This window comes from Patiria miniata, unplaced genomic scaffold, assembly GCF_015706575.1.
Source record: "Patiria miniata isolate m_02_andy unplaced genomic scaffold, ASM1570657v1 HiC_scaffold_5, whole genome shotgun sequence".
Taxonomy (NCBI): domain Eukaryota; kingdom Metazoa; phylum Echinodermata; class Asteroidea; order Valvatida; family Asterinidae; genus Patiria; species Patiria miniata.
The window spans coordinates 1,511,121-1,533,134 of NW_024037072.1; the positions used below are offsets into that span (position 1 = coordinate 1,511,121).

At 38.8% G+C, this 22,014-nt stretch overlaps 1 protein-coding gene across 4 annotated transcripts; it reads left to right on the forward strand.

The window, feature by feature from the left end:
* Positions 1-71: 71 nt before the first annotated feature.
* On the forward strand, positions 72-15,106 carry LOC119740997 (inner centromere protein A-like). 4 transcript variants are annotated; one of them, XM_038216551.1, is made up of 14 exons: positions 72-96; positions 1,989-2,162; positions 2,487-2,606; positions 3,385-5,082; positions 5,306-5,476; positions 6,402-6,459; positions 7,026-7,148; positions 7,701-7,810; positions 8,183-8,426; positions 9,230-9,435; positions 10,648-10,774; positions 11,117-11,316; positions 12,380-12,489; positions 13,638-15,106. In XM_038216551.1, exons 2-14 carry the CDS (start codon positions 2,008-2,010, stop codon positions 13,811-13,813), a joined length of 3,498 nt encoding a protein of 1,165 aa, XP_038072479.1. In that variant the 5' UTR covers positions 72-96; positions 1,989-2,007; the 3' UTR covers positions 13,814-15,106. The 4 variants fall into 4 exon arrangements, with proteins under 4 accessions (XP_038072479.1, XP_038072477.1, XP_038072478.1 ...); XM_038216549.1 differs by lacking the exon at positions 72-96 and adding an exon at positions 343-484; XM_038216550.1 differs by lacking the exon at positions 72-96 and adding an exon at positions 413-437.
* Positions 15,107-22,014: the final 6,908 nt, after the last annotated feature.

Consider the following 22,014-nt stretch of genomic DNA (forward strand, 5'->3'; position numbering starts at 1 on the left):
GCTGTACAATCTATCTACATCTAGCTGGATTCTCCACCAAAACGGTTGATCCGCAACCAGGCCCACTAGAATCTTGAGCCAAGACTATTCTGATTGGTAACCCGTGACATTCGTGTGTAATGCCATCATCAAAAGCTCATCATTATTAAGCTGAATATTCCAAGATTCAGCTTTTGATTTTTGGAACAATGAAAGGAACGAATTGCTGAAACAATTATGTTGTATATCCATGAAGGAAGGAACTAAGTCGGAACTGTACAACAACCTTTCACCCCCTAAAAAAAATTTGGTCATTGCGTGCATTTCAACGGAAACATAATTTTCTTTTTGTGTGGCGCCCATACGTAACACCAACTGCACGTGCGTTATAAAAAGTCGTGCACGTCATAGACATACCGCGTTGTGATTGGTCAATGGCTACCCACTAAATTTGAATGGTAAGATATTGTGGTCGCCGTGTTACATTTCGTCGCGAAAATTGCAGGTACGTTTTTAGCCAAATTAAAGGTTTTGAAAATATTTATGATAAAGATACATGGATTTAGTATAAAGAAGTGCCTATTTAAAGAAAATTACATATTTATTGGGCGTGAAATTGGATAAAATGGCCATGGCGATGTGATCTCTGGACCGCTTTCGTTGTCGTTGAGGCCAAATGTGTGTAGGCCTAGTAGTAGTAGGCCTACTATGAGATAATGGGGGGCAACGCCATTGCGTGCAGCTCGCAGGCGGCCGGCAGGGTGCACCGGCAGAACAGTCATGACAGTGCGGTGGGCAACTGCACTGCTAGCCCAGGTTGGACGACGTCTTCAATGCATTACACAACGTAGCCCCATAAAAGTGGCCAATTTACTGGACTACGCTATATTTAAATCAGAAAGTGCTGCCTTTTTCAGATGTTTATTTTTCGTGAAATTTCCAGATTCGTTTGTACACGTTTGCATATCAAAATTTCATAAAAACATAAAATTTCACGAAAATTAGACATCTGAGAAAGGCAGCACTAGTATTAGCCTACATTTTTTTTTTTACGCAGTGGCTATGGTTACGGCAGCCGTAACGCATTTCCCATTTTCTATCGTTACGGTAGTACTGCAACTTTTATAAAAACATGAGAAGAAAATATAAAATTAGAAGGAAAAAAGTGAATTTGAACGTTATGAAATTCGGACTTTATTTCCCTTTTAAAAAAAATCCTCAAAAGCCTCAGGTTAGAAAAGGAAAAAAAAATGAGTGCAAAACTGAGATGCGAACCCGTAACCTCGCGGTGCAAAATCCTACCCTCTATCGACTATGGCAACTTGTCGCATAAGCCATGGAGGAAGGAACACACGCGAACATGTGGTGAACCAACTCGTACGCTACCAACTCGTCACAGGACAACTCGTACTCAGTTTGGGGTAAATTTTTGGCGATCATGTTGGCCTACAGGTGGTTGATGTCTTGACAAATTTTCCCAATTCTAAAATTATTTAACTGAAAAACTAGTAGTAAAGTGCTGATAAAATTGTAATGTGGTCGATGATTCTCGACTCCGTCCAATCTGGCAACGGTATAGCGTTCAATTTAAATTAGCTAATTTCGTCCCGCGTACGAATTGGCTGGTGTACGGCTTTTTCCCCATATTTTTGTCAGTTTTGTTTGGTTTTACGTCGATCCTTTGCTTTGAGAATACGACTAAAAAAAGATGAATAAAAATGATGACGTCGGCTGTGTTGAGGTCAGTTTATCAACGGGAAAGCACCCCAATACATGCAACACCTCATATCACCATACAAGCCTGTGGGCCAACTACATGTACATATGTTCTAGTTGCTTGTGGATCCATCTTCAACTAGTTCAGGGTTGAAGAACTGAGAAGACCACCTGGAGGCAATCTTGAACGCATTATTGCTGATGGCTCATGAAGCTCATACGAAGACGCCATCGGTACAGTTCTTGCACAGTCCATAGTGCCACTAACATACTTTGTCTGATTTTGTTTTCAGCCTTATTTCCCATGTGATAATGTCAGCACCAACTACAATGACAATGGGGGAACTGCCAGGATTCTCCCTTCATCTGGCCACCACCGCGAAGATCAAGAGCTTTGATGAAGCGTTTGAGGAGAATATGACATGGCTACAAGAAGTGTTGGAAGACGCAAAGAAACAGTTTGGAAGGTAAGATATGACAACAGCCTAGAAGTCATTATGCCACAGGTATAAGTGCAAGTACAGCTAGAAGAATATGTTTGTGGACAAACACATGGCTGGTTCGGCATTTTGTTAATACATGTTTAAGTCATGTTATAGATTGATAGTTTGCACACCCAAGATATACATGTAGATACAGCTATAGGCCTTAGAAAATGCACCTTTAATGTGACATCACACAACTCACATTTCATGCGATGATGTCGTAAAGGACGTTGTCTTTGTAACTTAAAATTAAAAGTGAAGCCCTTCTGATTGACTTTTTCTTTTTTCTTTACATTTGGCAAACAGAGAGGAAATGGCTATCTTTCCTAAGACCCCGGCCATGAGGAGAAAACGCCAGCGAATTCGAAGGGTATCAGCCATACACGATGAAGAAACTGAGAATCAACCGCCAGTTAGAAGAAAAAGGTCAGCCATGGACTATAGTAGAATATTTTCTCTTATAAAGATAAGTTGGAGGGTTAGGTTTAGAATTACTTAGAGTTCATCATGTACTCAAAACCCAATGAAAATTTTTTGCTACATTAAGAATTGTTTTTGCAAAACCCAAGATTGATTTATATGAAGAATGAAAACAAATTGTGGAACCTCAGTGTCATGTCCAGATTCCATCAAACTAGTTAAAAGCTGGGGATAGGATGTCGGAAGGATTTGAAGTACAACTCCCTAGGCCTTTTGCCAGGATGTAGCCTCAATCCTGCAAAATCCTCCAATTGGCCTCATGGAAAAATAGCCTCAATCCTGCAAATTGCTTCATTTCTTCGATATGGTCCACGGAGGGGTGACTACTGCCTAAATCCTGCAAAATCCTGCGGCAGTGACTGTCAATATGTTGAGGCTTGGCCAGTGACATCCTGGAGCAGTACGGAGGATTTCAAGCATAATCCAGGCCTATATTTATGCATGGCTTAGCAAAAACAACACAAGGTCCAGCCCAAGACCTTGACAAAGTACATCCTATGAAATCAGTAACGCACTTTTGCCATCCATCTTCCACATTTCTCCACTTTGGTAAAGAGGATTTTGAAGGATTCAGGGCGGTTGGGGTTATTAGATATGTAAAAAAAAAAAAAAAAATCCAATTTTAAATTGAATTGGCTAAAGCCATCGAACATTTGTAATTAGAAAATGTATTTGGGTATTTTTTTTAATTTGTCATATTTTTTATCTCTCTGTCCTACAACAGAAGCAGCAGAGCATCTATTGTTGGTAAGACACGTCAATCTCGTCAGTCAATCGCACCGGTCAGGAGAAGTGCCCGTGCCTCGGCCCGATCAACAGTCATGACCCAAAATGGCCGATCTCGATCGCGTACCTCAAAGAAAGTCCAGATGTGCGAAAACAATGTTGAAGCAATGCAGGGTTTCAGTTCATCTGATACAAGCAGTTGCTCAGAGGATGTCGATGTTGCTGAGAAAGCTGCTGTGAAAGACGAGCCTAAACGAAGCACAGATTCAGGGGTGATCACGACTGCGGAGACACCAAAGGACACTGAGGAAGGCACCCATGAAGTGGCACCTGCAGATCTTGTAGATGGCGTCAAAAGTATCAAAGCTAAAGATCGATCCAGTCTTTCAAGTATCAAACGAAATGCTGTCTCAAAAACCAAACAGGAATCAAAGAAATTGCGACTGAACAGTGGCGAAGCGGTCTCTACTGTTTCGGATAGCACCTCCTCTGATGAGTGTGAAACAGTTAACAAGTCACAGTCAGTCACAGAGACGGCTTCTTCATCAACCCCTGTCAAGAAGGAAGCAGAACAAGTTCAAGAAACAGTGACCAGACCTGAGTCTGCTGTAACGACAACGACAAAAACGGGACGGCCAAAGCGCAACAATGCTGCTTCAAGGTACAAAGACCACGTCAAACGTCTCATCAGCCATCACGAGCACCTAATAGCAGACGTGGTATCCAGCTCCGATGATGAGTTCCAGTCTCCAAAACATCAGCGAGTTTTGAGAGAGACAGTCCAGAAGCCCAAGCAACTGGTTCCGGTGAAGAAGATACAGCAGAAGAAGAGGGTGGAGGAAGAAGTGGCAAGAAAGTCTCAGAATAAACAGGAGGGTACATCGGAAGAGAAAACTGATGATGAAGTTTTTGTCAGTCAGATTGATGAGAAAGTTCCTGAATTAAAGAAAGAGGAAAGCCCAGAGAAGATACAAAAGCAACCTTCACCCAAATCTAGTCCTACCATCCAGAATTCAATTCCTGAAACTGTGAAGAGTAATGAAGTGACGCCTATCAAAGATGAAGACAAAACGGACTCAAAGGAACCACATGTCAGTGAATCTCAAGATGTTGAGCAGCCACAAGATTCCGTACCTGAAGTTGCAGATGACGTGAAGATGGAAGGAGAGCAACTGAGCATAGTTGAAGATAGCCTTGATCAATTTAGCATTGCAGAGGACAGTCTCAACAAGATAAAAACACCTGAAAACGACACCAAACAGCCAAGAGAAGTGAGTCCAAGTCAAGGCGATATGACCACCGACAGTCTTGACCAACATAATATAACAGAAGATAGCCTGGATCACAATGACATCACTTGCGATAGTCTCAACCAATCTACATCAAGAGGGCGCATGACTCGTCAGAGTCTCCGCAAGAATCTGTCTCAGTCTACACGACGCTCGTCAATCGCAGTCAGTCGCTCTAAGAAGCGATCTTCTGTGTACCAGCATAGAACCTCCATCAGGAAGTCCGTACGCCAATCTCTGCGTAGTACCCGAGCCAGTACCAGGGCCAGTATGAGACGAGCTACCATGGAGCAGGTCCTTCAAGAGAACAGTGAAGATGATGCCCAAGATGTTGTCATGGAGGAGGTGCTTCATGAAGAAGATGCTACAAATTCTCCCAAGGAAGAGAAAACCACAACCCCAAAGAGGTAATTTGAGAATTCGGTTATTTCTTTTGTGGGTATTGATGTTGCCTAAATTTGTGGTAAATTGACAATCAGGGTAACAGAATTTATACAAGTAAATACTTTTCTGGATACACATACACATAGATATGACATGGTGTCATAGACCACACGTGAGTAATGGAACCTTTGAATTAGACTTATCTTATTTTGTTGATCATGTTGTCTATTGTTGATATTCTACCAGCGTGTCAACACATCCACTAACCATCAACCAAGAAACACAGCGGATTACTAGGGCTGCCTCAAGGCTTGCAGGGAAACAACAGGAATCATCTCCCGAGAAGCAAGACACATCCTCAGATACTCCAAAGTCAATGGAATCTACACCAGACGACAATGCTCATGATACTTCGTGGTAAGGTCTGATCAATCAAGGACATATTTCATATCTTGGAAGTTACTTCTAACACCTTAAACATTTTGTTTTGGCAACCAAAACTCAACACTGCTAGACTTAACACAAAGTTTATTCTTGCTTATGAAAAGAAGTGTAATGTCCATGATGGAGCCAATTCACCATGATATCTAATTAACCCTAACCCTGCCGTAACACAGTGCATCAGGTGTGAAAGTCTGTGGGACCTTAATGCATTGAGCTATCACCATTGCATAAAATACCAATTCCGAAACAATGAGAGCTAGTCCCATTGAACAATGCCACGATTGTATCATGCAGCAGTTGGTGACTGCAGGCTCTCAGGCATTTTGGCCTTGATGTTTTTGATCTGATGAATCTTGGCAGGCTTGTCATTTTGACAAACGTTACATGTTGCTGCATTTAGCAGGGTTTCTAGCCAGAATACCCTGGAGGGTTAGGGTGAATGATTCAGGGAAATACCCAAAACTCCTAGTCTGTAATCTCCTTGATCATTACTAGATGGCGGATGTATTAGATTTAAAAACAGCTCTGTCATGGGCGTTACATTTATCACTTGAATTGCCCATCTACAGATTCGACATTGATGACAGCATCTGCAATACTTGGGATAACATGTATGTAGGGTCTGAAGAAATTTTGAGAGGACGTGGATCCTTTTAAGACATCAGTGTTAATTTTTTATTCCTTGTGGATATCTTTCTGAATCTGAATTAGTTTCCAAATCATTCTCTTTGATACATCAAACCAACTTGTTGGTCAGTATCGCACATGGAGTCGGACATTAAAATTTGCACAAACAGCTTGAAAAATTCTTGCCTGAGCTTGGTGTGTAATATATGTCAATAATGTCATTGCTATATTGATACATGATTCTTAACAATAGTTCCATTCATCTCCGCAGTTCTTCCGATGAAGATATTGTTAGCAAGACACCTTCACCGGAATGCCCGCCAAACCAGGTAAAAGCAATTCCACACACAAAACCTGAAAGAATTCAATTCACAACTTTGTGCCATAACAATGTATGTTTTGCGGTTCATAGTTCGTATGCATTAACCCAAACCACCCCAACCCTTCAAAATCCAACTGCATGTTGTGTTTGATTCTGTTGGAGTGGGTACTGCATTAGTAAAAACTGATTATGCTTTACATTGGGTCAGGCATACCACCATAATCAGAGTCCAACAGTTTGGGTGTAGAGTTTACCATATGGTGTTGGATTTTGCAAGAGTGAGGAAGGTTCCTGTAATTTGTGTAATTTATTGAACCGAATGGGAACAGATGAAATGCTTGTTATATCAGGCATGCAACTTTTCCTCAGATCTGCTGATATCCTCGTTTGTTACTTCTCATAAATGCCATTACAAATTGAAAAACACTGTACAAAGTCTTGTGTGGTTAGGAATTTCCTCGTCTTTTCTAAATTCCCAGTTGCATGCCTGTTATATGCAATCTAGCATTTGTGCCCGACTATGTGAGGTTTTGTAGGAAAACTTTGGTTTATCAGATGTCTTGTTTTTGCCAGGTTGTGCGACCCAGAGCAACATTTCTATCGTCTGGTAAGAAGGAATCCAAATACATCAGCAATCTCCATGGAATGGTATCTTCATTCATCAAGAGAAACACACCACAGAAGCAAACAGCAACTGTGAGAACCCTTTCCTTTACCTCTTGGCTACTTTCCAGCTTTCAGTGAAAACTAATTTTGTTCATTTATTTTGTCCGTCAGTTTTTTTTCATACATTACAATTGTTTTTGTATGTATATCGTCGATATCTTGTCTTTTTATTTGTTTCTTACAAAATTGTAGCTATGTTGAACGGGTAATGGCTCCTTTGGACACAATTTTGTATCGGTAAAAGAGTCGAGAAAATGGAAGAATCCATCCAGCATCTTGAAAAATCTTGGGGGGAAAAAGCGCCCACCTCCTTCATTTTTTTTTCACAAAAAGCCCAGACAAGAAACTATTATATTTTTTAACTTGGCCTTCTTTTGCCATCTGTACGTAAGATCTTGAACGAAAATTTGATTGTTGAGAGGTCGGGTGTTAAGTAAAAAGTTAAAATAAAAGTTATGTCATCAGTTGTAGAAGTCTGTTGTAGTTTCTCTATTTGAGTTAGTTAATTTAAATTCATGTTTCTGTAAAACGTTTAATATTGTTAATTTACAACCTTCAATCAATAATTTTTTTTCGCCTCAGGAGCGTCAGCAGGAAATCAAGAAGAATATTCTGAATAAGCAGAAACGAGACGAAGAGATCCGACGGAAGCTGGAAGCTGAAAAGCAAAAGCAAAGAGAATTGCAGAAAAAGTAGGTCATACTTTATTCATTGAAGGCCAAATATGGTTTATTATTATCGTCTGCACTTGCCTAGGTTGAAGTAATTTTTTTTTCTTTGAAAAAAAAATCACACCAATTTGTCGCTTGGGATAAGAAAACTGTTTGAGTGTTTTCAACTTGATGTGTTGACCTGGACACTTTCAGCAGTTGCCTTGTGTTATGTGGGTTTTTTTATTGCTTGATTGACATCTCTGAAACAAGTCTTGCATAGTCAGCGTTTTCTCCAATATATTCACACTATGTAAGCGTACACCGTTAGCAGTTATGATGTGAACTGTGTACTGTACATGGTCATGGTACTGGAACATTCAGTATAAAACATTGATGAATATTCACCTTTAGAAAACGCGAGGAGAGAATCAAGAAGGTGACGGAGGCCCGCGAACGCCGCGCAGCCATTCAGCAGCAGAAACGACTAGAGATGGAACAGAAGCAACAACAGATGAGCAAGCAGACGACCAGGAAGATTGAGGATAAGAAGCAGGAGGAGATCATGAGGAAACAGATGCAGAACAAGAAGAAAGCAGAGGCTGAAGAAAGACGAAGACAAGAAGAACAAGCTAGGATGATCAAGATGCAAGAACAGGTAGGATATGTATGATGGCTTACGTCGTTTGTCATGCCGCATTGACATCTGATTATTTTATCATGTTTAACAGTGTTCAAAATACACATGTACAGACTGTGCCCCAAAAAAGTGCAACATTCAGAAAACAAATGATTGAAACTGTTTAATGATTTTTTTTTCTTCGCTGAAACTATATATTTCATTAAAGTCTGACTATTTCTCAATCCACTCCTTTTTACCACATTCCATTTGGGTCCCTAGATCCAGAAATACAATCTATTAAGTGAAAGGGTGTGCATTTTACTTGGGCCACTCTCACCTGGACATGCTGAATCTGGGTTGAGCATTGAACAGGCACTGAAGTTTGTGACATCACACCAACTAAAATTTACACCCTTTCATTTAATTGATTGTATTTCAGGATCTAGAGACCCACATGAAATGGGGCAAAAAGGAGTGGATTGAGAAATAGTCAGGCTTGAGAGTTGCGTTGAATTGAAATAAATAATGAATTTTTAATTTTTTTTCTAACTTTTTTTTTAACATAGAACTTGATGCTTGGTTGATGTCTTCCTAAAACTTCCATTACGGCACTTAGCAAGGAGGCATGCTTGACCCAAAATGTGAAGTCAAAAAAGAGAAATGCTTTTTGTTTACGCTATTAAACATTGCAAGCGATAATGTTTGATAAGTTTTGGTCAGCGATAATACCTGTCTCTGTGGGAAGTGGATCCAGTTGCTTCCATTGGAGCATGTGTAATTGCAAGCCGTAGCGACTAGCGAAGTACTTTGACGTAATAATGGTATTTGTTGTTTGGCAGGAGGAAGAACAGAGACAGCATCTGGAGATGATACAGCGTAAGAAGGAGTATGAAGAGCAAGAGAGACAGCGTCGTATTGATGAAACAAGACGTCTGCAGGAGCAACGTCGAGCTGAGATGGAGAGACAGAGACAAGAGGAGTTACAGAGACGAAGGGAGGCAGAACTAGCCAAGGAACGAGAGATGCAACTACTCAAGGACGAACGGTGAGTTGGATTGAAACTAAAGGGCCTTTCAAACTGTCCACAATCTCCGTGTTTGACCCGGTTCCAACACGGAGATTTCAGGAACTCCTTTCACACTAGCAAGAAGTCAACACGGCTTCAACACGAGTCCAGTGTTTGTACGGATAAAATCCTACTGTGGTAGGGACCAGGGTAGAGAGGCTCTACCTGGGTAGAAAATCTCAAATCTACACCTGATCCGAGTAGACACCTGTGTAAGTGTGAACGGTAAGCATTGCATACCCCTGTGCCATGGGACCCTGTTCTGCTTACGGCGGACCTGTGTTGATATCAACATGGGTAGGCGAGACGGCAGTCTGAAAAGGCCTTAAGCTAATGGTTACTTGGGGTCGCGTTCTGCCAATGGTAGTTACTTGCCGATCAGAAATGAGGGGAGAACCAATTGGGCAATAACTTGTTCCTACTTGGCAAAACTATTTGACTGATAATTATGTTCAGTCAACCTTTAGTTAAAAGCAAGGAACCCCCTTTTTTTTTAAATTGAATTGAATTGGTTTTAAATTGAATTGAATTGGTTTTAAATTGAATTGAATTGGTTTATCATTGAAAAGAAGAAGTTGTCATGACAATCTGCCGGTTTAAGACATACTTCACATAAAAATATCGTCATGCGAAGAAAACAGTTTTAAAAAAGGAACTACTAAAGAGGAAAACATCTTAAATACCAAAAAATAATACTAGAGAAAACTCACTAAACGAAAAGAAAATTATTTGAACATATCTGCTGAAAAAAATTATGATGAAAGGTCATTCAAATAAATTATGTAGCCTAAGGAGAATGTAAGGAAAACTCCTACTAAAAAAGGCAAGCCAAATATATGAAATATGAAAAGGAGCATCAATAATAAAAAAAAAAATTAAGATGGAAAACTAAATTAATCACAATTGCTCTGCTGCCTTTTCAGCCTCATGTGCAATATTATATTCAACCTTACTGTTTAGGTCAGCTGTAAGCAGTGTGTCCACTGTTTTCACGTAGCCCAATAGAAATTGAAATATTATCTTTGCGAACTTGCGTTACACGTAAGAAAAATGAGAATACAACTGATGGGGTAAATAGAAAAAGTCAAAAGAAAGATTTGATATAGATGCATTATAGCATGACAACTGTAAAACAAGACAACTTGTGAAACAACAAAGAATCCAACAGTTTTCATTTTCTCTGCGATACAGAGAGCGCGAAAAGAAGGAAGAACTGGAACGTAAACGAGAGCAAGAGAGACGGGCAAGAGAGGAAGCCGTGGAGAAAGAAAGACGTATCGAGGCCGAGAGGTTAGCTCGAGAAAAAGAGAGACAACAGGTAAGAAATGGCTGATATCGCTACATTTATACACAAATATGAACTTTTCGTATGTGGCTTAATTGCGTTGACATAGTTGATGCACTTGTAACATACCAATCCATGAGATTGCTTATTTGTGACATGTTTACGGAAAGCAAATCTTGTTTAGTTTTGGATATCTTGTTTAGTTTTGGATTCCTTTCGTTTGTCTTCTACTTGTGAAGCTACTACTTTTTTCATGCTGATTGTGCTTCAAAAATCAACATCAAAAAAGAACTTGAACCTCTTTCTGAATTAAGCTGTTATATTAAAAGAGGTTTAATATAAGTTTCACAGCAACATTTTTTCTCTGCTTGTTAGGATCAGAAACACCTTGCAGATATCATGCAGAAGGAACGTGACCTCAGAGAAAAACAGCAGGAGCAAGCCGAACATGAGAGATTGAAGGCATCCATCTTGAAACACAACACCAGCGCCTGCATGAATACCAGCAGCTCATGTCTAAATACCACCGTCACTAAAGATGGCTCACCTAAGAGCTATGATATGACCCCACAGAGGTGTGCATTGCCTGTGATTGTTGCTAACTGCTGCCACACCCACCAACCACACCTATCAACCACACCCTCCAACCACACCCATCAACCACACCCTCTAACCACACCCATCAACCACACCTATCAACCACACCCTCCAACCACACCCATCAACCACACCTATCAACCACACCCTCCAACCACACCCATCAACCACACCTATCAACCACACCCTCCAACCACACCCATCAACCACACCTATCAACCACACCCTCCAACCACACCCTCTAACCACCCATCAACCACACCCTCCAACTACACCCATCAACCACGCCCTGTTTCCCATAACACCTGCCTGAATATATGCAGCTCATATTTCAATACTACTGTGATTACAGATTCACCAAGGACCTATGGGAGTTTACAAAATCCTGACTTTGTCTCTGCCTTCCTAAAAGCCCAATACTCATAAGAACACTACTACGTGTACGTTGAAATCCCATGGCAACACTGCAACCGCTAACCTTTTGTTAGACAATGTGGTGTCTCTATAGCAGAAAGTGGACCAATGTTGTAATGATGTCTGTTGAGTCGGGGGAACTAAAATCATGAAGATGGAGCATGAAACTAAAAGCCAGAGAACGGAGAACTGCTACCTCCCAACGCACGTTGCCATGAATCAAGATGCTGATAGAAACGGATTATAATACAATAACAATAATCAAGAGTGTACATGCTCTAACCTTACATACTCTCTGTGGACCTGTGAACAAAAGAGGTCCACAGGATGCAGGAAGCATGAACGCTTTGTGGACTTGCACACGTCCACACTAGGTTCCCCCTCTCTGGAAAACAGATTTAGAGGCATTTTCGGGTTAGGTTTATTTGTCGTAAAATGAAGAGGAACACTCACGGAAATCATGATAAAAAGAATTGGGTTGAAGAGTGTTCACAGTGCGAGTAAAATGATGTTTGCCTTCGATTTTTCTTAACTCCTCGAATACAAAGGAATGTCCACAGTAGGTTTGTAAGGTAAAGCTATAGTGTATTTACAGGTGAAACTTGATAGTCTTTTTTTTTTGGGTAGAGTACCGTTGCCTTCCACATCTGAGAACTACAACATTGATGACTTGGATAGCGGTGATTCCACGGATGAAGACGACCATCCTAAGAAGACGATACCATCTTGGGCTCAAGGTGAGTCTAGCTATCACCAACTTTCATTGTGCTCCAATCACAGTGATTAATAGGCATTGCTGTTGAGTGAATGAGCGTACTGTAACTTTCTGGTTACAAACACTAGAAAAATCCTGTTTATTGAAGCAGATTAGTTGTTGATATTTAACCCTTTCATTACCACATTGTTTATTGACTTGGCTCTCCCCAGGACCAAATTGTTTGCTCAGTCATGCGGAAATCACTAGAGTGTGAACAAAATGACCACAAGTCGAAAACTCACTTTTTTCAACCCAGATTTTAGCTGCCAAGGAGTGATTAAAATCATAGGTGTTGTGTGTAAAGTTTGTTCCTTGAACCTTACTCTTTTATGTGATGTAAAAATGAAGTCCATATGTGTAAATATAAGAAAGTTATGCCTGTTTGTTCATCTGGTCCCATTTATCGAACTGCAAGCCATTTCACCACATGACCAAATGGCACTCCATACCTCAAATTGTGCTTGGATACTTCTGAAGCACTTTTCTTAAATTTTTGTAATGGTAACACTGAATAAACTGCACCATTAGAACAATCAGAAAAACACTCTTTCAGATGGTATATGGTTGATGTATGGGCGGCCAAACATATCAACATACCGCCTTTCTGAAAAGTACTAAATAAATTTTGTATATGTGTGTTGAGGGTGTTCTGCGTGCCTTGACTAAAGGCTAGGTTGCATAATTGACCTATCGCGGTAAAATCGCATAAGAATCGCGTCAACGCAGCTTGTGAGATATTGTCCAATTACATGATATACAAATGGACGCGGAACGCGCAAAATCTGAGACAAACAAAACTTAGTGTAGAAAAACTCCATAGGGTTGTCTAAGGGGCGTGGCTAACTCGCAAACGGCGATAGGTCAATACTTGACCAACTTTCTAAATCCGGTTCGTAAGTGTGACATCACTGCAGTTTAAACCACGCCCACTGCACATTAAGTAGCATTGGAACTTGAAGTAGTGCAAAGTTGCATGTTTAGCCAGTGGGCGCTGGTAACTAGCAGTGCGGCGCATGTTTGATGAAGTCACTCACGAATTGGATCTTGAGAAATTGACATTGCTGTAATAAACTTCATTATTGTGATTGTCACTAACACTCTTGAGTCTATCGTTTCTTGTTTTGTTAGGAGCTGGTTTGAAGGCAGGTTTGATCAAGCAATATTACCATCCACCACCCAACCTGGAGACATTGTTTGGGCCTCTCCTACCGCCAGATCTTACCATCATCTTTGCGAAGAAGAAACCGCGCTACATGAAGAGAACCAGCTCAGCTGTGTGGGACTCGCCGTTACTGAAGGTGTGAATAAAAATGGGTACCGTCACTTTCCTTTACTCCAAACACTCTAACAAAGTAGCAGTTCGGGTCTAATTGATGAAAATTCTTCCCGGATGGAAAGCTGGGAGGAAGCGCTGAATTGCAAGAGGCAGTTCTCACTTACTGTTATGGGGCAATCTGTAGTTTTGAGGTGTTTGACTTTGTTACGCAACATTGTAAAGGTAACAGATGTTTCAGAAGTTAAGGATGATGAACACGCTGAGCAGAACACTAGTAACTTCAGGTTCCTGGTCCTATTAATAATACATTGTCCTAGTAAATTATTCCTGACATATTTCTGATGAATTCTTCCCAGTAGATAAAAAAAGGCCACACCAAAAACAGTCTATCACCTTTTGAACATCGTTATATTAAGAGTAATTTGTGAGAATAAAATGCTTGTACATTTTACTTTTGATTGAAAGTTTTAACATGCCAGTTTGAACTCTTTTTGTACGGTGAGCTAATACATCGACTTGTAATGGCCCCCATTAGAGACCATGACCTAATATGTTTTCATACCGGTTCAAACATCATAGTGCTTTGTTTTATTATTTCCAATGAAGGCAATTAAATTTGTACACAAAAGGGTTTATAGGTTTTGTTGTAAGTACATGTATATGTAGATGAAGTTAGTCTCAACTCAACATTCGTGTGTCAGAGATATGTTTCTGAAAAATCACTACATTTGTTTTCATTTTGGAAGGCAATTTACCTTGGGATTTTTGATTGGATATTTATATGTGACAAAAATGCTGAGTAATCATAAAGCCCAGTTCATGCCAATGCGAAGCGAATTTGACGTCGTGAAACATTCGCTACGAAATTCGCCCGAGTTGAAATGTGTTCAACTTTGGCGAATTCGCAACACGAATACTTGCCATGACGTCACAGATTCGCTTTTGCTTTCGCGCCGAATATGAACCGGGCTTAATTGGGAAGATGAATAATTGTATGAACAAAGATTGATTAAATAATCCTCATAATCATTAACCCTCCTTTTCAAATGGATGAAGCAGATTCTCCTTCTCAGGGCATTGTATTCTATTCTTGATGTTCCTTTTGTCTGAATTGTTCATTTTCAAACCCTTTCCAAATCCACTCTGTGGTACTCCTTTGGCAGATTTATTCTATTTGAACAAATGTGGACACCACAGTGAATTGATGGTGTTTGGTTGTACAGTACTGCATCCATCGAAATCATGCAGACGATTGTGGCTGGTTAGTGTTCGAAGAGTGTAAAATAAATGAAAATTTCATTTGGGCGATTTGTTGATCTAATTTTTGTAAAAAGTGTGATTAGAGAGATTTAGATTTACTAATTGTTTTGTTCCATTAGATATAGAAAAAAAAATTGCTACCAGAGATGTGATGGGAAGTTTTATTGTGTAACAATACAGACCTGTATTTGTTTTTCTAGACTTGCATGTATAAACAATAAGAGAAGCATATACTAAAAATAACAATACTTCCTTTAGAATGTTAATTTCGTATTGTAAGATTTCAATTGAGATTCTTGGACTCACTACTAGCATGGGCGTCGCGAGGGGGGGGGGCAAGGGCCCCCCCCCCCCCCCCCCTGTTAAAGCCAAAACAAAAAGAAACAAAAAGAAAGAAAAAAAAGAGAAAACAATAAAAGAAAAAGAGACGCGAAGTCATAGTGGTGTAAATTTAATGAGTTTTTTTTTTGGGGGGGGGGCAAAATGTCCCTGCCCCCCTCTTAAATTGAGAAATTCGGAATATGTTGAGAAATACAGGAATTTTTTTGAGAAAAATATGTTTGGCCCCCCTCTAGAAAAAATCCTGGCGACGCCCATGACTACTAGGGCATTTGGACATCTTCTAATAAGGAGCTGATAGTGTTAGTGTATGAGCTTGTACATAACCGATTACTATGAGAGCGAATATGAGATCAGGAATGTGTATCTTACAACTGTTTCACACTTGCGTTCAAGTGTATTTGAAATTACCTCACATAAATTGCATCCTCCCAAATAGAATTGGATTCCAGACAGGCGAGCTGTACATGTCAGTTTTTCATTGACCAGGTTCTGAACAACTGCAACTGTCGATGTTTCACGTGAACACACTCCTTAGTTCTCATAACTAGTTCAGTGCAGCGTCCGTAGCAAACGGGTGTTTTTTAGACTCAAAATATGACATCGTGCTGTGTTTGCACATGTGTTTTTCTGGGAGAAAATTTGCTTGAGTGAAATGCACCTCTGATGTTGCCGAAACGTTTTTCACTTTGCACTAGCCGACAAACTTTTTAGAAAACGATTAATTGGGAGGATTGGTACGAGTGGCTTCAAAATGCTGTGACTTCCCTCAAATTGTACCAAGGTTCCATGTGTATGTAATATCTTACTGTGATGCAATTTTGGAATTGGTGTCGAGAATATTTTACCCCTCGGGACAGGCAAGCCTTTGTTTTCCTGTGCACATGAAAGAACGGACCTTATAAGTTGCGGGTATCTCAGAGAATACTCTTAATTTTAATTTATTACTGAATGCACCAAGGTTTACTTGTGCCTATCCCAGCGCAAAGTACAAGACCATGTCCATCACATTCCATCACTCTGCTTCACATAATGCTTCAGGGGTAAATCCGTTGAAATCCACCACTGGTGCTGGTGGATTTTCATGGATTCCGATTGGTACGCATGGCTTATCTGCCAAAATCCCCCAAAACGAGGGGTGGATTTTGATGGAGTTGGTATTAAAGTTTATGGTCAATGCATAAGGTCTACAAAAGTAATCCATATCTGACTTTATTGGTTTGGTTTATTGCCAAGGTGAATAAAATGACATTTATTTTATTTTTTTTCTTAAAAAGTTTTGAATGATTCTTTCTTCCAATGGAAACGTGTTAAAAGTCGCATAAGGATGAACGTTAGCCATGCGAAATTTACAAAAAAATAAGCGCTCTACATATATGTACAAAAGGTAATAAAAAGATGTGTAAATGTTACATTTACAAGCGTTCAAGTGTCATTCTTTTTGTTCGTTTGAAGTGCACCAAAATTACCAGCCCGTTGTCGGTTCAAGTAAACCTCCATGTACATGTATAAATAAAATGGCATAAGGAACCCCTTGCCTTCTTTTCTGTTGGGATTAAACTTGACTTTAGGGGGGAAAAAAATTTAAAGGAATTTCTGATTATCTCGAGTCGAACTTGGATCATAAAAAATTATTTTGGGGTTAATCCCCCCCCCCAAAAAAAAAGTGTATTGTGAAATACCTTATTGGACTGTAAATGAATAACGGGCTCAAGCATCCTGTGAAATCATGACACCTGGTGTGCTGTCATTTTCAAGAAAAGTGGACTTTTTGTATCAATTTCCGACGATGGTCGAAGACTTTTTTGATTTTACTGTCAACAATTTGCCAAATTTAGTTAGTTCACATTTTGTTTGCAATTGTGTACACATCCATGAACGGGTTCAAGTCAACTACTCTGGTTCCTTGACCTGACAATTCCCCGACGTCTTTAATTTGCTCCGTTTCGTTTGTAGTACATGTAGGGTCAGGGAACAGCATTTTGTTTTCTTGGTTTTCCAGCATCTATGAACACAAAACTTTAAACAGATCACTGTAACAATATTTGCTACAAAATGCTAACCCATAAATCCATCAATTTCTGAAAATTACAGCAAAAGCAAACGTTGTTTATTACCTTTAACCCTAAAACGTACCTGAATCCATCAAAATCCACACCCTTGTTTTGGAAGATTTCGGTGGATTCAGAATACCTCCATATTGAAAAAGTTGGGTGATTTTTGATGGATTCAGGACAGCAAGCCTAGCGGTACTGCATGATGTATTCAGGATACCTCCATATTGGACAGTTGTGGGACTTTGATGGATTCAGGATCTCAACAGTTTAACTCATTGGCTATATGTTTGGTAAATGGTCCGTGGTGTGTACAAGGTATATGTACTGGTGGATTCTGATGGACTCACTGGTGGATTCTGATGGAATCAGGACACCAACACTTTTATGCATGACAAAATTGGTGGATTTGGGCGGATTCAGGATACTTTCTTGTAAAATTGCTCAAGGGGTTAGGAAATAAAACAAAATGACCCTGAAATAAATGACATGATTTCAACCATTACATGTTAAAAACGATGTGTTTACTTTTCTTGAATATATGAAGTATTTCAATTTGTAATCCAACACTGTTACCTATTTATTTTATTTATAAATAAAATGGCATTTTCTATCAAACCCTATCCCAAGAAATCGCAGCTAACTAGAAAATTTAACAAACCTAAAGGCATTCAACTAAATTCCTGGCCAAACTATCAGCACTACTTTTTAGGTTCAGCAAATGTAAGTTGCACTGACATTCATATAATAAATGTTTCTACAACTGACATGACTGAAAGTATTCTTACAACGGAAATTATCAACATTTGTTGCTTCAAATACTTGTTCGTCTACACCTATCTGAACTTATAGCTTGCCCCATAGGAAATTCATTAGAAAGAGAGATTTAGAATTAGTGCAAAAATACAAAGGCAAATTCGATATAACATTTACATGTGTATTTGGAAGCATATTTTTCCGATGACTTAAAAGTTTATAAATTTGTTCGTACACAATGCATATACTTTTGACATTTCTAACATTAAGAAGTAAACATACTTGATTTACATTATTTGGCAATAATTCATCTACAGGTTGTCATAACTGATATGACAATCATACGTACCGGTATAAAAGATAAAACTAATGATATTTTCATTGGTTAAAAGTTGGCCGTTTTTTAAGTTTATTATTTTTAATGTCTCAATATTACGTTTATATTTGATGCATACTTCAAAAGAAAATACACCCATATATTAAATTTTACTATCGCTTTAAGGAAGCAAACGTCTCTTATCAATTGTAAAACTAAGAAATTAAAACTTTAATTTTTATCCATACACACCACTTCAACATCAAAGCAAACTTGCGGAAAAATGCATTTACATGTGGGAAATTCAGCGTTTTGAAAGGAAGTGTAATGTCCGTGACAGAGCCAATTAACCATGATATCTAATGAATGATTCAGAGAAATGATCCAAAACTCCTAGTCTGTAATCTCCTTGACCATTACTAGATGATGGATGTATAAGATTTCAAAAACACTTTCAAGTTTATTCACTGTGCTCTTAAAAGCTCTTTCGCGGACATTACATAACGCTGGAACTGCGTAGTTTTAACAAGTTTAAGCTCCAAAAATAACTATTAAACATTAAAAAAAAAAGTAGTCCCTTTCACTTACACAGTAAATTGGCACCAGATTCTTAAAAATATAGTATTTATTAAATGTAGAGAGTCACATTTATACAACTTACATGCAAAAAAAATATGACAGTAGAAATCCTAGGCCAGCACCATGCATAGTTGAACAAGAAAATCCTCTTAAATGATACAAAATAAACATGCTTTATACAAAAACAACCTCAGGATTTTTCTAACATGGGTAAGAGAGATTCAATTACCACAGACTTGCAAGGTATCCCTTTTCTAAACTTCTGGTCCAGTTTCAGAAGATGCTTTGCTTTGGAAGCTGCTTGCAGAAAGAACATTATTTTAGTACATGTGTAGAGAATTAGGTGGAGCTGATGTCATTATGAGTCCTAGCAGTTGCTGTTGTTGCTCCCACGAAACCCGGACAAAGTTGTGGAAGTTGGTTTTTTTTTTGCACAAAGGGCACATGAAGTCAAATTGAGGTTTCTGAGGTTTTTCGAATCAGCAACTTGAAATTTACAGTTTCCAAAAATAGTATAGTCCATCAAGAAGAAGTTTGATTTTTTTTTGTCACTTTAGCGGAAAAAAAGTATAGAAATTTATACCTCTCGCTTTTCAATACACATGTTCATCTCACATTTGGGTTGTCAGGTTTTGGGGTGGTGGATCATTTGAAAGCTGAGAACCTCCAGATTTCAAAACTGCCAAAATCTAGAAAACAAAATTTATCAGCTTTGTCCGTTTTTTGGGGGAGTAGATCTCATATACTTAAAAGTAGCATGTTGCCCTCTCCCAACCCATACAAGCAAAGAAGCTTCACAGAAGATGTATTTTAAAAAAAAGGCACATTATGTTAACATTTTATTGTTGCATTATATAATTCCATATGGCTGCATATATAGGAACACTTTAAATAAGAGTTCTGGCAACCTGGCATCAAATAACTTGGTATCTGATAAACTGAAAAGTCAGCTTAAAGGTAATATACAACATTAGCAAACATCAAAAAACAAAACTACCAAATTATCATGAAATACCTTACTTGACTGTAAGTGAATAATAGCCTCAAGCATCCAGTGAAATCATGGCACCTGGGGTGCTGTCATTTTCAAGAAAAGTGGATTTTTTTATCAATTTCCAACGATGGTCGGCTGACCATCTTTGGAAAATAAGACTTTATTTCAAATACTGCCCCCACTTTACCATATTTAGTTTGGAATCAGTTACACAATCCATGAACAGATGATGCAAGCCAGCTAGTCTGGTTCCCTGACCTGACTATTCCCCTACGTCTATAAATTGCTCTGTTTCGTCCGAAGTATGGTCAGGGAACCAGACTAACAGAAATGCATATTTTTTTTTTCCCAGCATCCATGAACACAAAACTTTAAACAGGTCAGTGTAACAATATTTGCTATAAAATACTACGCCCCAAATCAATCCATTTATGAAAATTATAGCTAAAGCAAATGTTGTATATTACCTTTAAAATAAAACTATGCTCAACTAGAGAAGACTGCATTGTGTACCTTGCTACTGCCCTGTTTCTTTTCAAAATACAACCGAATCCAACCAAAACACAAATCTCTTGCATTTACGTTTCACATACAGAGGTATGTAAATGTGAACATCAGCTAAATTCTCCATTTTAATTTCCAAAATTACAAACAATCGTTTTGTCTCACTAGAACAATTTAATGCTAAAATTTTAAGTTGAAACCAATTAAAAATGTATAACTATTGTCTAGAAAGCGTTACACCTCTTAAACAACTGCATATTTTAATGCCATTTGAAAATCATACACCTTAACCATAAAAACATTATCAATTGTCATGATTGTAAGAAGATATTTCTACCTTTTGAATGATTTCTGCCAATAAATTTCTCCCATGAAAACAACACTGTGACCGAACAATGTCATGTACATAGTACACCGTAAGCCATATCATGTTGGTTGAGAACACATGCGCGTATAGCCTATTCAAAAGACTTGACATTTGGTGTATATTTGGCCAAAAATGAAACTGGATAGAAACAACTGGAGTTCTGTATATTTTGGGGGAAAACCCACACGCAAATAAAACCTGGCATGCGAGTCACAGAAAAATGACCACATTTTGAGTAAATTAATGAAAATCTACAGTTTCGATTAGAAAGTAATTTAATGGTTATATACCGGTACATACAGGAAGACCATTTTTAATGCATTCATTAGACAGTCTCACATTATTCATATTATTTGCCTCAACGCTACAAATTGCATTTATGTGTTACAACTGTTGCCTGTAAAACTATCAATTGGTGATCTGGACTCCAAATATTGGAAGTATCCTGTGAAGCATCTGAATGGCCAAATGGGCATAACACGGGATAACGTTGTGAACTGCCTCTTTTTAAAATGAGAAATATCACTGTTATCATTGTTCTTCATTTAAAATAGATAAGTACATACGGTTATGATTGATTGGTCACCTACTGGCCATGTGTACTGTGTAGATGGGCCAAACAGTTTCAGTTCATGTACAAAGAATTGAAAAAAAGCTTTGATTATCTGTTAAAAGTGTTCTAAGGGAACATATTACCCACCGTCCCAAACTAGGCTAAAGTTTTTATACAAGCAATTGTTTAGTACTTCAAGCGAATCCAAAGCACACTGGTGTGTACTCAAAGTTTTGGCAGTTACAGACAATCAGCGGGAAGGATTTTGCATAGCTTTTGCGTTATTATTTCACAAGAAAACTACTTAAAAGTATATATGTAAAATGACTGGACCTTAGTCTGGGTATCGAGAGGTGAGTTTACAATGGACCGCTCCAGGTGTGGTCACATGCCCTGCCCACTTGGCATAGGGGCAACGAGTGCATCAAGTGCAACATCCCCAAACACCACATGGAACGTTCCAGCTGTGTTTCCTGCGGATGTGCACGTTTGTCACACTTTTATTGG